The 15,451-nt window shown below is 41.7% G+C and overlaps 1 protein-coding gene across 1 annotated transcript; it reads right to left on the minus strand.

The window, feature by feature from the left end:
* Positions 1-273: 273 nt before the first annotated feature.
* Positions 274-11,477, minus strand: LOC109998912 (interleukin-31 receptor subunit alpha). Its single transcript, XM_020653839.3, has 16 exons — positions 11,263-11,477; positions 9,866-9,919; positions 9,727-9,771; positions 9,521-9,638; positions 8,982-9,139; positions 8,748-8,890; positions 7,803-7,944; positions 6,892-6,980; positions 6,606-6,813; positions 6,322-6,507; positions 4,787-4,918; positions 3,875-4,036; positions 3,605-3,748; positions 3,418-3,499; positions 2,498-2,579; positions 274-2,203 (listed from the first exon to the last, which is right to left on the minus strand). Exons 1-16 carry the CDS (start codon positions 11,327-11,329, stop codon positions 1,727-1,729), a joined length of 2,289 nt encoding a protein of 762 aa, XP_020509495.3. The 5' UTR covers positions 11,330-11,477; the 3' UTR covers positions 274-1,726.
* Between the last annotated feature and the right edge of the window lie 3,974 nt (positions 11,478-15,451).

A 15,451-nucleotide genomic window follows, 5' to 3' on the forward strand; every position in this document is an offset into this window, starting at 1 on the left:
CAAGACGCTGAAGATGTCAGAGTCCGACTCTATAGAAATATGGGCATGCAGAGAAGAGTGTGAAGTGATCTAAACGTCATCCCTTCAGCCTGCTCACTGTGAATTTGTTCTGAGTATTTCCTTCTGCGCGTGCACCCCGACTTCACTTGAAAAGTCGTCGATTTACAAAAACATTCAGGACATTTTCAGGAGTTTTGTGCATTTGTGAAATCAGCTTTAAATACTTTATGACTTCACCAAATTCCACTTCTATGGCTTTTAGGAAGCTAGTCGTTTGTCTTTCTTGCTTTTTTTTTTTTTTTTTTTACTTTCCTGCATTTTTAGTGCTAACAAAGCTTCAATCAGGAAGTGGTGAATCTGTAATAGAAATTAAAACAGCATTTCCAACACAACCGAAAGTATTAAGAATTTTATTTTTTATATCCATGTATCTGCTATGTAAGGTTTCGACTGTAAAAACACTCGTGGTTGAGCTGCTTTTAAGGACTTGGTTTAAAGGTTTGGTGAAGCTGTGTTTGAAGAGCTTGGATGTTTGTTTGTGTTCCTCCTTGAGGAGTTATCAAAGCTTCTGATATGGTTAAAAAAATACTCAATAAAGAGACTCTTTACAAATATGTCTCATATGTTGTGTCTGTAAAACTTATAGGGATTTCACACTTGCAGAAAACTCCTGAACAGATATTTCCAGGAGGAGCTGCATGTGTGAACGCAAACAGCCACATTTTTCACTCAAACTACCCTGAGTTTCTCCTGACAGACCCTGAGTATTTTTTTCTGCAAAAAGTTCTAGTGAGCTGATGTGAGAATGCAGCAGGATATTCTCCGGAGAATTAACCTCAAGCCAATAGGAGGGGGAGTGACGTTTATATCCTGGGACTGCTGCATGGTACATAGGCCGTTCAACCACGACCACTGCGATCTCTGTGCTCTGATGAACCTGCTGCATTATGTTTCCTGTCCTCCAGTATGTTCTTCTCCACTCTTTAGTTCAGATTGGGATTTAACCGAACCACACATTACAATTATATAAATGCAAATATAGCACCGTCTAGCAGACTCTGTTGCTTTGTCTGCAACGTCCGCGTCTTTTTTTTTTTACGTTACAGCTCACCTAAGGAGACCCCGCCTCCCCCTCCTGTCAAACGGGGATAGTCTCCCGCTGTGAGGAGCATAATGTGAACAACAAGGTCAGGAGAATATCTGGAGCGGTCCTGCTATTATCAAAATATTTGAAGGAGAGTATATGTGAATATATGTTGAGGCATTTATATGTGCCACAACTCTACCTTTTGGCCCGTTTCTAGATTGATCGACAGTTACGTGAATTTCGACTGCAGAAAGCAACCGTCATTGTGGGTGACATTCAGAGCTTTCCAAACACCACTGAGACTTTGTCCATGTTTTATTCCACCTATGGTGCCAACAAGGTTCAGTCAAAAGAATGGGGACGTTGTGCAGGATGTGTTTGGATCTGTCAGTGGTCTACAGTTTTAGTATCGGCTTGGCTTGCTGTAAAACCAACAAGGGGAAAGCAAAACATTACCAGATAGTATCCTCAACTTTTACTAACAGAAAACCAAAAGGGAACAATTCCAACAACTTGAGTTGACTCAACCCGTACAACCCTGCAGGACCTCATTTGGTAGAAAAACAACAGTCAGCGGTTTGAAGGATTCCTTGGTGTTTCTTGACAGTTCATGTTCTGCAGTCCTCTTCCCAAATGTTTTTATAAAATGGTAGACAAACCCTCATTGTGCAAGATGGGACTGGTACTAAACTGCCCCACATAGTCCAACCTTGACATCACCACGGTCAAGTCTTTATCCTCCGTCTCAGTTTCCACGGCTTGAGTAGCAGCAGAATTGGCTGGCGCTGCTTGAAGGGTAACCTGCTGAAACATCGTAATTGTTGTATATCCTGAGGGAAAGGCAAAGGGAGAGCTCTGGAGGTCTGTCCTCGGGACTTCCGAGTTTGTTTCTGTTGTGACATCAGGAAGGTTATCGTCGGTTGCGGTCATGGTGTCACATGGGATCCAATCGCAGGTCATTTCTGATTGGTCTTCCTGGTCCTCCAAGGCGTGTAGAAGCGGTAAAGTTGAAGGCGATGTGGAAGCAGGGATCATTATCTCCTCTCTCTCAACTATCTGGAGAGAGCTTGTTTCCCATTCTTCAACTTTCAGAGGGCTGATGGACGCCAGAAGTTCCTGAAGGAAGTGAAAACACTAAATTCAGTACAATTTAAAAGATTGTCAAAGATGGAAACAGAACATGTTACGTCAAAGTCCGCTGTTTGCGCTGCTGTGATTAAAAACGTCATGTAAATTATACTCAGAGTATATTAGCTCGTCTGTTAACATATTCTCTTCCTCAGGTCGGTTTCGGACTACAGTCAACTCAAGGTGCGGGAAGTAATGTGCTGAAGGGGTTTTGGTTTTGAGAGACTGCTGCAACATCTACTCTGAAAGATGTGTATCATACCTTCTGCTGCGTACACTTACCAGTTCTCGTGCTCCTTCTATTTTCTGCATTGCATTACTCTTCCCAGGGTTGGGTATGCTCGGCCACAGAAGGAGTTTGGCTCTAGATGAAGTAGGTAGTGAAGATTAGAGTTAATTTTGAAGTCGATGGTAGCACACTTCTTCATCAATATACTCGTAAAGTGCTGTAACTAAGCTCAGCCGCCATCACGTCTTTGAACGTCCATATTGATTCTGCGAGTGGGTAACATTGGGGTCCCAGTCTGTTGATTCACATTGTATTTGTGACACCCAGTCAGACATCTCCCCCACTGATATCGTCTAGCCTCTGTAATGCCTCTGTTACTACCTCAAAAGACGGTATTAGGGCTTTCACATTTGCAGAAATCTCCTGAAAAACTCCTGATATTTCCAGGAGGAGCTGTATGTGTGAACGCAAACCAACTCATTTTGCGAGTTTCTCCTGCCAGACCCCTATTTTTTTTCTGCAGCAAGTCCGAGCGAGCTGGTGTGAGAACGCAGCAGGATATAATCAGGAGAATTCACCTCGGGCGAGAGGGAGGGGGTGGTGACGTTTATATACTGTTACTGCTGCAGTGTGCATAGAGTGTATAATTAAAAAAGGCTGCATTGTGTTTTCTGACCGCGACTTCCTTGTTGTTGTTTTTTAAGTAATGTCTCACCTCGGGAGACCCCCCCCCCCCTCCGCACCCCCGTCTGACAGGGATAGTCTCCTGCTGTGAGGAGCATGTGTGAACAACCAGGTCAGGAGAATCTCCAGAGCATTCTGCCTGAAATCAAGATATTTTCAGGAGTGCATGTGTGAAAACGACTTATGTCCCTGCGAAATTCAGATTGAAGTCGAAACGTCACAGGGGGCGTACATATCGCGGCTTGAACCGCCAGTCTGAAAAGAGAGCTAACGACAAAGTGTAGAGTACCTTTTTGTTATCTGAGATCCGAAGACCAGCACAATGGCCAGAACTGCAAATACTGAGATAATGCTGCTGAGATAAGAATATTCTAGGAGAGTGGGAACAAAGCAAAAAAAAAACCCACAAATGTAAGTTTTAAAAATTCTGCTTCATGAGTGCAAAGAGGTTCAAAGGTCGTCTTGACAGATATTACCTTTGTTGTCTGTTTTAAAGAGGATTTCAGAGCTCAGCACGCCTTCTCCTGCCTCGGTGAAACCAGAGAGCTGGACTTTGTATGCAGTGCCACTCTCCAGGTCTTTCAGTTCATAGGTGCTAAAAGCTGGATCCACTGTTATATCTGCAATCAAAGAGAGACATTTCTCCTCGTGTAACAGAATTAATCCTCCACGTTCTGTTCCTCATGCTGTGGCAGTTGTACATTAGATACAGACGTTTGTTAAAGTCTCGAGTGAAGTATACTAACTGCTCTCCTCGCTCGTCCCCGTGTGGTGGTAGTCGGTGTAGTGGATGATGTAACCCAACAGGAAACCTCTGACGTCCTCCTCCGGGATGGGCGACCACTGAAGCACTGCCGAATGAAGGCTCACATTGAAGCTGCTGATGTTTGTAGGAGCGCTGACGGGAGCTTTAGGGAGAACAATGTCAGCAAGTCAAGACTTTATCATCAAGATTCAGATTCAGATTTTTTATCGTCCCACAAGGGGAAATTTGCGTTGCAACAGGAGCTCACAGAAGACAAGAAACATCACCTTAAAGCATAAACCAAAACGAATAAAAAAAAAAAATCAGACAACACAGCAAAATATAAAAACAACGCAAGAAAATCAGTCAAGAGCCCGGACCAGAATGGAAATTCAAGTTATTAAAGAGCAAAGTGGAGGTGTGCAAATGTGCAATTCAAGTGCAAAAAGAGCAACAAATAGCTAATTGTGGTTTAACATATTAATTGCACTTGGTAAAAATGAGACCTGGAGTCTTTCAGTCTTCCTCACAGGAGCTCTAAAACGACGACCTGAGGGTCAAAGGTCAAACTCACTGTGAAGTGGGCAATCTGGGATCACAAGTATGGCCCTAGCTTTCCTTCCTGATTATACGAGGTCAAAAGCCTCGAGCCTGAGATTCTGCTGCTTGATTTTACAAGTCTATTCTTGTTTGACAAGTTCAGGCTTCCAAACCATGCAGCGAATTTTTGGAGAGGATAAGAAGAAACGTGCAGGATTGCTCTTGAATATGAATTGTTAAATTAAAGCATGCACCACTTAAGTCGAGAATGAAATATCTCATCAACCGCCATGAAATTCTCCGCCCGACATGGACCCAGAGAAAACGGATTCTACTGAATTTATATCGTAGAAATCATGAACTTGGTACTTACATCCCTCCATGAAGTAGAACTGTGTAGTCCCATAGGTGCTCTCACTGTTGTTGATGTGCTTCATGTTGCAGGTGTCCTTATATGGTCGTGTGTGCAGAGTGACGCTATATCTCCTGTAGGGCTCCAAAGGTTCTGCTCATTCAAAATAAGCAGAACAATCGTTTTACAGGAAGGTGAGGAAGCTCTAAGCACACATAACTACCTCTGTTTTATAACGAGATAACTAGTTGATTTTCTCAAGATCTTTACTGATTATCGTCGTTATCTCAGGCAGGAAGTTGGAACGTTAAGGATTAAAGGATGGATTTGTACACCAGTTCTTAAAGTTGCTGACTGACTCCAAGGCCGCTGACTTTTCTGAGGCAATAAAGTCCCTGTGATCGTTTCTTGAACCCAACCGTCACAGCACAGAAAGCCTTTATTGTCAGTAAATATGGTACAACGAAACGAAAAGAGCGTCTCCTGATCACTGCGGTCAGTCAACAACACAGACAGGTTCTATAAGATAGTGGCTAACCAGCCTTTCCCAAACTTAAGACTACCACGGCCCACTTTGAAATACAAAATGATTCTAGGGCCCGTTATAAAATAAAAGTTATGACTACAGCTATCACTTACAGTTAGGGTAAATTATTGGATATTACAACATGATATTACGGCAAGATAGACACAAAAGTTAACCAAACATTATGTCCATGAATAGTCATGACACGCCTTACTAATCACTTAAAGGGTTGACTCATGGTAAATCATCATTATTGTGATATTTTTTTTATTTTTATACTTGGTGGACACGGCACAGCAGGGGGCCGCGGCCCACACTTTGGGAAGCACTGCTCTGGGCAATCTCAAAGAACATTTGACCCCTAAAGTTCAGATCATTTGATTAGTGTGAGTTCTCCATTTTGTGCTTAATCTCGGTACACTTCCTCGGTCCTGGCACGCTTGAAAGACGCGTGCTTCAGCATGTTACAGTTCAAGCAGACACAACGAGGACATGAAGTTTAAAAATGTGATTTTTTGATCCAGCAGATGTCGCCCTTGAGCACCAGCATGAAACCAAAACAACTCGCGCTGCATTGTTTTGTTAGCATGCTAATGCTAGTGATCTTTATTATGCTGGTATCTTCACACTGCATGTAAATTTACCTGAAATGAGCGTGATCTAGATACACTTTGCCTAGCGTGAGCGCGCCCTTAGAATACCTGTAATTACGACACAAGTACAAATGTAATTATGTACAGGAGTGAGTGTTTTAATTGCACTAAATTGCCTCTAATTGTTGTGGGAGGTAATAATCCACTTATTGGAGTTTAGTGTTCTTATTGTTCTGGGTATGGAAAATGCATCTGCAGGATGCAAATCAAGGTCTCCACTTTGTGCCAAAACATCGTACTTCCTTCAAATTAAATCATTTTTCTGCATAAACGTGGAGGCAATGATTAGTTTTCTTCTTCAAAACAGACTTGAAAAACCAGAAGAGGAGCATGTAAACAGAATTCCGGGGGTCAAAATATGTGAAGATGTTGCACACCTGGTAAAGGAGATATGGTCCTGTGGTTTTCTTCATTCTGATAGAAGGACATGTGCGTCGCTTTATGCCCCTTCTTCGTCCACTCCGCGGAGTAGCAGACGTACTTTTGGATGAGGTTGTCTTTCCAATAGATCGTAAAAGACATATCGCTGTGGACCTCCACGTTCAGCTTCGGATCATCCATACCTGTAAGGACAAACGTAAAACACTTTGTAAATACCTTTTTTTGTCCAAAGGTTTTAAATGTTGATACTCTCTAGTACTCTGTCATGGTGAGTACTCACTGGTCTCGTCTTCCTGTTCTGGTATAATCTGGCTCACAGCTGGGGAGGTGCTAGCGTTGTTGAAAGCGCTAATGTTGAGATAATAAGCTGAATAAGAGAGAATCAGTCGGATCGCAGGTTCAGTGGTCTTCATCCGCTCAGACGGTTCTTCTCCGGATGCTTTCCAAATGGTCACATGGTAGCCTTCATTCGGCTCTTTGGCAGGAAACTAAAATAAAAGGGACGTTTTAGTTTTTCAGTAACGGGGATTTGTGTTTCTTGTGGATGTAAACGTGTAAAAATGTACCGTCCATGTTAACGAAATCTGCCGTTGTCCTTTTCTTTTGGCAATGTCTGTCTCTCCAAGATGTTCAACCACAGGCTGTGTTGTCAGTTCTGTAGAATGCAGGGGGGGAATGGCATTTCAGCTTCTTTAAAGACTTTATATGCGTTTTTTTGATCCAGCAGATGTCGCCCTTGAGCACCAGCATGAAACCAAAACAACTCGTGCTGCATTGTTGTGTTAGCATGCTAATGCTAGCGATCTTTATTATGCTGGTATCTTCACACTGCATGTAAATTTACCTGAAATGAGCGTGATCTAGAAACACAGTTAAGCAGTGAGTACAGTATGTTATTCTTCTTTTCTCTAGTCCCTCAATTAAACTACTTTTATACACGAGGGGAGGAGTCAGCCGGCCGTCACGGCAACGTAAACAAAGTGAAGATAGGACTCTGAAAACTCTGAAAGCATCACAGACAGTGGGACTCGGGTGTTACACCCATTGTAGACAGTCATGACTCACAGAGTTATTTTCAGAGGATAGACTTGATTTATATTTGTGTGAAAAAAAAGTGTGAAAATCACACTAAGCCTTTAAAGCCACCTTTTTTAAAAACCATGATAAATTTGAGCTGGACAAAATATCAATGTGGCAATATTTCATTGTCCTGTCTGTGTAATTAAAGTATTGAACCATCTCTGCCAATTATCTATTATTTAAAAAAATAAAATAAACACAGATTCTCCTGGCAATTCGGCTCAACCTGTCACAGCTTCTTGACCAGAACGAGGGTAACATAACTCGAAGCTAATAGGCCTAAGAAAAAGGTTATGCTATTCCCAGCTCTAATGATAAGTCAGACTCTCTAGCTCATCACCATGGACACCAAAGATGGGAACAGCTTTAGGTAGTTTGAAGAATAAAGCAAACTGACCGGCTTGAACAGTATAGACGTCACTCCACACGCACTGCGAGCACATCTTATTAGTGACACACTGAATCTGTATGTTGTATTCCAGTGATGAGGTCAGATTCTCCACTTTACATCTCTGTCCTTTTTGGCATTGCAGAAGTGGCTGAAAGAAAAAATACAGATAAAACACACACTCAAAAAACTCATTAAAAAACACATTTTAAATTTATTACAAAACGTCGATCATGTGATGCTACCCTTAAAATGTTTTTGCTTTTGTAGCAGAAATGAATGCACTCACAAGAACAAGAAATCTTTTATATTAAAGGGGACATATTATCCCCCTTTCCCACCTTTTCAAACAGTCCCCTCCTCCACCTTTTCAAACAGCCCCCCTGTGGTCTAAATGAAACATCTGTGCTGTTCTTTGGTCAAAATATAACATGAATCAAGCACCAGAGGAGGTTTGTGACCCTGTATAAACCAGCTCTCTCAGAACGCTCCGTTTTGGTGTGTGTCTCTTTAAATGTAATGACCCCCCCCCCCCCCCCCCTGAGTTTTCCCAGTAGACATCACTCCTCTGTAGCGAGAATAAAAATGGCGGACCTGCGCAAAAGTTTTTTTTAGTCTGGGGGTGAAGTCCATCGGTGGAGATACCAGGGGAGGGGAGGGGATTTTTTTTTAATCAGAATCCCACTGTGACATCACAAGGAGAGCACATTTGAAACAGAGCATTTTTCTCTGTGTTGTAAGACTTATGTAGACCACAAACAAAGGACTGGATGGGTTTATTTCACATGTTGTGGGTCAGTAGTCACTCAGGTTACCCAAATAAATGTTCATAAACACTGTAGAAGAGGATTTTTCATATATGTCTCCTTTAATGACATGATACCGTTTAGAAATGTAAAATGTTTTCTTTAAAAGCACACAAACCTTTTATCCTACATGAAGTTGGATACTTACCTCGCTCCATAACGGGCTGCTCCTGGCTTTATATCTGACCGAGTAAAACGTTATAAGCTTTCTGTCCTGTAGCCAGCTCACATTCAGAGCGAGTCCTCCAGAATGGCGGCTGAACGTCACATCATGTGGAGCAGCACATCGCACTGAATCACAAGGAAATAGAAATACTTGTTTACTCAGGTCAGAAGATTTTGATCATGTAAAAAAAGACGGTAATAATGTTTTTATACTCACTTATACTTTTTGGAGAAGCGCTGAAAACTGCTTTAGTGCAATTGGTCGACTCGCCATTTTCAAAAACCTTGACTGTCATGTTGTGTTGTTCAAACACTTTGATCCCTTTAGTGATGAATTCATTGATGTTGATGTAAGCCTTACAAAGCTTTTTGGTTCTAGAAAGGGAAATGTTTTGAAAAAATTAGATGTTAGCGATCGAAAGTCATTAAAAGTTTGTTTTTAAAGGATTTTTTTTTATTGGTTATGAAACAGTCTGAAATGTATTCTCAGACTTTCTAACTTGAAAGCCTGAGAAGACACTGAAGTTGGGAGAACGACTCCCCAACTCGGAGACGGTAAATGCCAGAATCATGTACTCAAACTGGCATTTAAAGGGTTAAATTCCGGACAATTCCTCAATATTTGGTAGTTTTGAGCAAGGCTGAAGTTGTTAAAGAGATTTATACAAAAAAAAAAGTAGAAAAAAAGTGGACATTTTTTGTCCTTAGGGACTTCAGAGGGTAGTAAATTAAACTGATGCCTGAGGGTTAACTTACGGTTGTTGTACGATGAGCGTGTACAAGTTTTCTGGTTTTGAACCGTTTCCTGGTTTCCACTCGCAGGTTTTAAAGCGGGTGTGATGTTCACCAAAACAATCCAAAGCATGGACTCCACCTGAAAGAATTACACAGCAGTACACCTGAGTAGTGATGAAATCTGATCTGATGATGATTCAACCTGAGGGACTGAAATGCTTCCTTACCCGGTTGAATCTCACAGTGCTGATACTTTGAAGACATGCAGTTCACTGGATCATGATAAAAACAAATGGTTGAAACTAAAGAAATAAAGAAAGAAAATCTAAAAAGAAAAGAAAATCATCCTAAAGAAAATAATCTCACCTGAAGACGCTTGAACGTAAGAGACGACTGAAGTGCAGGAAGCGAGGATCAGACCTTTAATGTGAACAACAGAGAGGCAACTTTAGGAAAGATCTGCGTCAGACAGTAGACGATATAATGTTGATAACAGAAGCATGTTTAGATAAATGAAGGGAAAGTAAAAACATTGCTGCACCACTTTTTTTTTTATCCCAGTGGTGTTTGTACGGAGCCCTGCGAGGCTTGAGAGAGGGAATTTAAAAATCCATTCCAACAGTGTTCAAATCCGCCTGCATAGTTTAAGTCAGGGTCTTTCATAGTGGAGGTCCCACTCCAGGTATTTTGGCAAAGTTTAGGAAACACTGGTTTCTAAGATATTAAATAAGAGTGGGTGAGGGGCTCTTGCTCAATCACATCTCCAGAACTTCTCGAAAGGCATCACATATATCCTAAAGGACATTATCATTATCAGGGTCGTGTCACATTGACCCACCTAGACTAAACTGTGACATCAATGCAGCTCCTCATCATGACTCTCTCTCTCTCGCTCTGATTTCTGACTCTATCAGCTGTCCTGTCTCTAAAATAAAGGCATGAAAAGCCCAAAAATAAAAAGAACAGCAGGTAAAACAAAAGTTTTTTTTATTTTTCCTGAAAAAAAAAGGAGAAAAAAGAGAAAAGACTAATTTAAAGGTTGAAGGTTTTAAAGAGTTGGTGTAATGCTCCTTTTTGGGACGAGAAGCTGAATTAATTATTCTTAATGAGACTGGGAGCAGTCTGGTTTTCTTTCCAGTTCGTTTTTTTATCTTCATGAACTTACAGGTTTAAAATCCAGCACACTGTCTAACATGCAGACAAACATTTATAGGCAACTTTCAGGTACTGGACCTTTTTTTCTCCTGATGAAGATTCTAGTAAAAACATGTTGCTGATTAATGTTTAATTTACTTGCTTACAAGAATTACAGAAATGAAACCCCTTAAAAAAAATTAATGCAATCAGTCTTCTCAGTCCTGAGGGGAAGTTAAGTTCACTTCAGCAGAATGCGGCTGAAATGTGTCAAACTTTTTATTTTTTTTAAAACTGTGCAGAACTTTTTTTTTTCAACTACAATTTTTTTTTCTGCATTTGCTTTCCTTTCGTTTGTCACATGATGCAGTAAAACATTTTGCACCTTTGCTTACATCGTTAAAAAAAAAAAAGTAGAGAGAGAGAGTCGATTTAGATCGGCAAAAATTGATCACCCTTCCGTAGAAATAGTTCCTATAAGATAATAAAATAATCCGGCACAGCTCCAATTTATCACAAAATGAAAAAGGAAATATCCCCGAGAATAACTCTGTCCTCACGTCCTCTTATAAACATCTCTTAATAATGATTAAAAAGTAACAAAGAGGAGAAACAAATGAAGCACTTACTGAGCATGGAAATATGTGAAGAAAATTTCAGGTGTGAAAGATCTAACTGAAATGTACAGCCAACCATGTCGCCTGAGACTGCCTGAAAAGAGTGAAACCAAGAAACCAAGAGAGAGTGGATTTAAAGAGCTCTCAGACCCACAGAGTGCTACTGTTCACATCACACATCACACACACACACACACACACACACACACACACACACACACACACACACACACACACACACACACACACACACACACACACACACACACAGAGTAAATGAAGAGGAAACACTTTGGGGAGTTATACTCTGGGTGAGGAGGGGGGCGGGGACACATGTTTTGTCACAGCTCACAGGATTCATAGAGTGACAACAAACTGACAGTAGAGCCCCCCCCCCCCCCCCCCCTCTGAGTTTTGTACTTCTTCTTTCCTCAAATAGACGTGCAGCTCTGTGACGAGTTCAAAGAACAGGATCCCTCTGGTGAGGAGACGCACGCTGCATTCAGGGACAAACACTGACCGGACCGTAAAGAGGACCGGACTGGACTCCAGATCTCTCCTTTAGTGAGAATTTACTGAAAGTGCTCAGTAATGTATCACAGGATGATGATGATGTGACTCAAAATAAAATGACTTTTTGGCCCTTTTGATATTATCAGGAACTCTTCATGCTGTCAAAGAACTGTTTTTGTAATTGTGACTTCACAGGAACAAATTGTGTGTGCTTTCACTTTGAATCAGAGGACGACACATTTGATTAAATTAAAGTTTCAGACCACACATCTGAAGCTCTCAGATGTTGCTATGACTGTTAAAGTTTCAGGGAAAGTTAAGACACTTTGTTTAAAAATAAAAGCAGCATCTGAAAATGTGCAAACTTTTGCCACGGCGGTAGGAAACCCCCCTCAGGGATTCCTATCTGACAGAATTCACTCTCGATGCCCTGCAGAACGCTGGTTGGAGAGCCCCCCAATTTACTTTTGACCAGTGCCCCAACAGACTCTAGAACCGCCATCGGCCAGCTCTTCCTTCTGCAAAGGCTGGCTACAGAAGAACAGGAAGTCACATACACACCCATTCTAAACAGCCTGTTTTTACAGCAGAGATGAACATGTTTACAGCCTGGTTCAAAAAACCAAATAGGTGTGATTAGCTCATGTCTCCATGGACACACACTGTACGGGGGGTGAATGTTTTGATGACTCATCAGTTTTGATTTGATGAAGGATAAGAGTTATTCACAATAAGGCGTGTAGCTGACCTGATTGACAGGTGGGCGCGGTGTAACGGTTTGTCAGGAGGTTTAAAACCCGCCTCAGCTCCAGCTCTCAGCCTGTCGTTAGGTTGACTGAAAGTTAGACTGAGACAGCATTTCCAACATGGAGACCGCCATCGATGGGACTCCAGCGCCCCCTGCAGGAACAGACGGGGGACGTCATCGATGGGACTCCAGCGCCCCATGCAGGAACAGACGGGGGACGTCATCGATGGGACTCCAGCGCCCCCTGCAGGAACAGACGGGGGACGTCATCGATGGGACTCCAGCGCCCCCTGCAGGAACAGACGGGGGATGTCATCGATGGGACTCCAGCGCCCCCTGCAGGAACAGACGGGGGATGTCATCGATGGGACTCCAGCGCCCCCTGCAGGAACAGACGGGGGACGGGTGACGTATCCCAAAAAGAAGACATGATGGATTACTTGACTGAATACTTGACTTAAATGACTGATGGTTTATGTTAAAAAACAGAAGCTTTAAAAAAAAAAAAAAACAGTCCCTAGTCATTTTTTTTTTACCCGAGGTGAGAGATCACTTGGTTGTTTGGTTGTGGGTATCCGTTCAGATTCACAGGTCTGTCTATGGCGGATGTTTCTCACATCCTTAAATGTGTTTTTTTTAAACATCCAACTGCCTGTGTGTCTGTCTCTGCTTAGGGGTTTGAGTTAAACCAAAAACAGTTTGCTTGCATTTTTTGGTAAAAAATAACGACGAAAAGACGAAAAAGATATTGTGTTGTATACCGGGTGCGTAGGACTTCTAGCCTATTATTGTTGCTGTGGTAATGAATGAGGTATTGATATCGTTTGAGTTGAACTGGTATTTATGATCACTGATGATGCTTAAAGAATCATAAACATGTCTGTTGCATAAAGTTCTGATGCATGGCTGTTCTTTGTTTGTCAGCGAGTAAATCGTGTTTATATAAAGGTTAGATTAAAAATACTGAGATGTATGACGAAGTGTTTTTTGACTTTGGAGAAGGAGAAGTCATCGTGTGCTCTCTCTGCAGCGTGTTCCTCCTTCAGCGCGTTGCTCACAGGAAGCTCACTTCTCACCTCGCTGACTTCAGTTTGAGGCCTGAAGAAACATCATTAATGCGGTTTATTTCCTTCTTAATCTCAACACTTCACATGATCGCTGAAGCAGCTGTAGGGCAAAGTTAAATTTAGCTTGTTGTTGTTGTTGTTGTTGTTGTTGTTGTTGCCCCGGTCTCTTTTTCATGCTGCCCATTTCAACGGCAGGTCGGAGGCGTTTACAGTTTTTTAATCTGGAGGACTGAAATGATTCCATGTTTAGAAACCAAAAGCAGTGAAAAATAACGTTTCAAAGAAATTATTTTCCGCTAAACCAGAACTTTGCTGCCCACTCATGTGTTTCTACCTCTTGGGTAAATTTCCCCACTTCGACTCTTATCATCCCTGAGATCTGCAGAGGGCCGTAACTCCGTCAGCTCAGAGCTCATGTGGGTTTTTTACTCTTGTGTCATTTAACTTTGATCAAGACGATTGTGTGTTTTTTCTCACACTGAGCAAAGGTACTCATCTCAGAAGCGATGAGAAGAGATTAAACAAAGATAACCATCTGCAGCACAAACTCAAATGTATACTACAATTCACTTAGCAGACTCTTTTATCCAAAGTGACGTACATTAGAGAGTAAGAACAACACAAGCAAGGATCTAGAAAAAACAATGTGAGTAAGAGCAAACGATCAGCTTTGAGTCTGATTGGACACACAGGTGCTGACAGGAAGTGACCAGAGGCAAAGCACAACATTGAGGGCAGTTCTTGAGAGCTCTAATCAGTATAGAAACCATCTTATAAGTCGTCGTTATCAAACAAAAACCATCGTCATTACCATCATCATCATCAATAATATGGAGACCATCATCATTAAGTTAGTAGGTATTCATGAAAGAGCTGGGTCTTTAGCTTTTTCTTAAAGGTGCAGAGGGACTCTTTGATGATAATGCTATGGACTTTTCTAAAAACTCAGAAACGCTTAACAAAGAATAACAAAAAAAATAGAACAACGAAGATAAAAATGTAAAAGAAGGAGGATGAGAGTTGAGATGGTTAGTGGGAGAGTGTTTTTTGGGAGTGAGTTCCAGAGGGTGGGATGGAGAAGACCCTGTCCCCCCCAGGACTGATGGGTGCCGGAGTTAAAAACACCTGAGAGGCTGCTCACGTCCACCTGCAGGAAGTAAGCAGGTCCTACCAGTAGGAGGGCCGCCATGCTGCAGGTCTGTATGTAACCGGTAGATTTCTGCGTTGTGTTTCGTGGTCAAATGATGCTGTGACACCGGGGATTTTTACTCGTCTCTTTTGAATTCTGGCAAAAAAAGGGGAAACAAAGACAAAACTCCGCTTTTTAATTTCCTAGTCCGCTCCAGATCCTACACAGATCAAATAAAAGTATGTTAGCTTAATGCGCGTGCACGTAAACTAGCTTAAATTGCTCCATGGAAAAATAAAATAACAATAAATTTAGGACATTCTAATCAAATCAATTAGTTACCAACAGCTGACAAAAGACAATTAAACATTCTGAAGAACATAAATATACACAAAACAAAACAATAATTAAAGGATGGAAGGGAATAAAAACTTAGGAAAACAATGGACGCCCGCCTCTCCCACGGGGAATCGTACAAAAGGGCAGAGGGGAGGCGGCAAAACAAATATGTAATGATAACCAAAGAAGAAGAAAACAAAGGAAGAAGGGGCTGCGGACTACAAAATAAGACATAACAGACAATCGCCAGGTAATTTTTGGGTGATCATCAAAACAAACAGTGAAATATGCACCAACATATTTGACCCTGTTACATACTGTATATAAAAATGAACAACGTGTCTCCAGCTCCTTCTTGAAGTTTATCTCATCTGGATTGAGCAGGAGGACTCGAGGGAGTAAAAA

This window comes from Labrus bergylta, chromosome 17, assembly GCF_963930695.1.
Source record: "Labrus bergylta chromosome 17, fLabBer1.1, whole genome shotgun sequence".
Taxonomy (NCBI): Eukaryota; Metazoa; Chordata; class Actinopteri; order Labriformes; family Labridae; genus Labrus; species Labrus bergylta.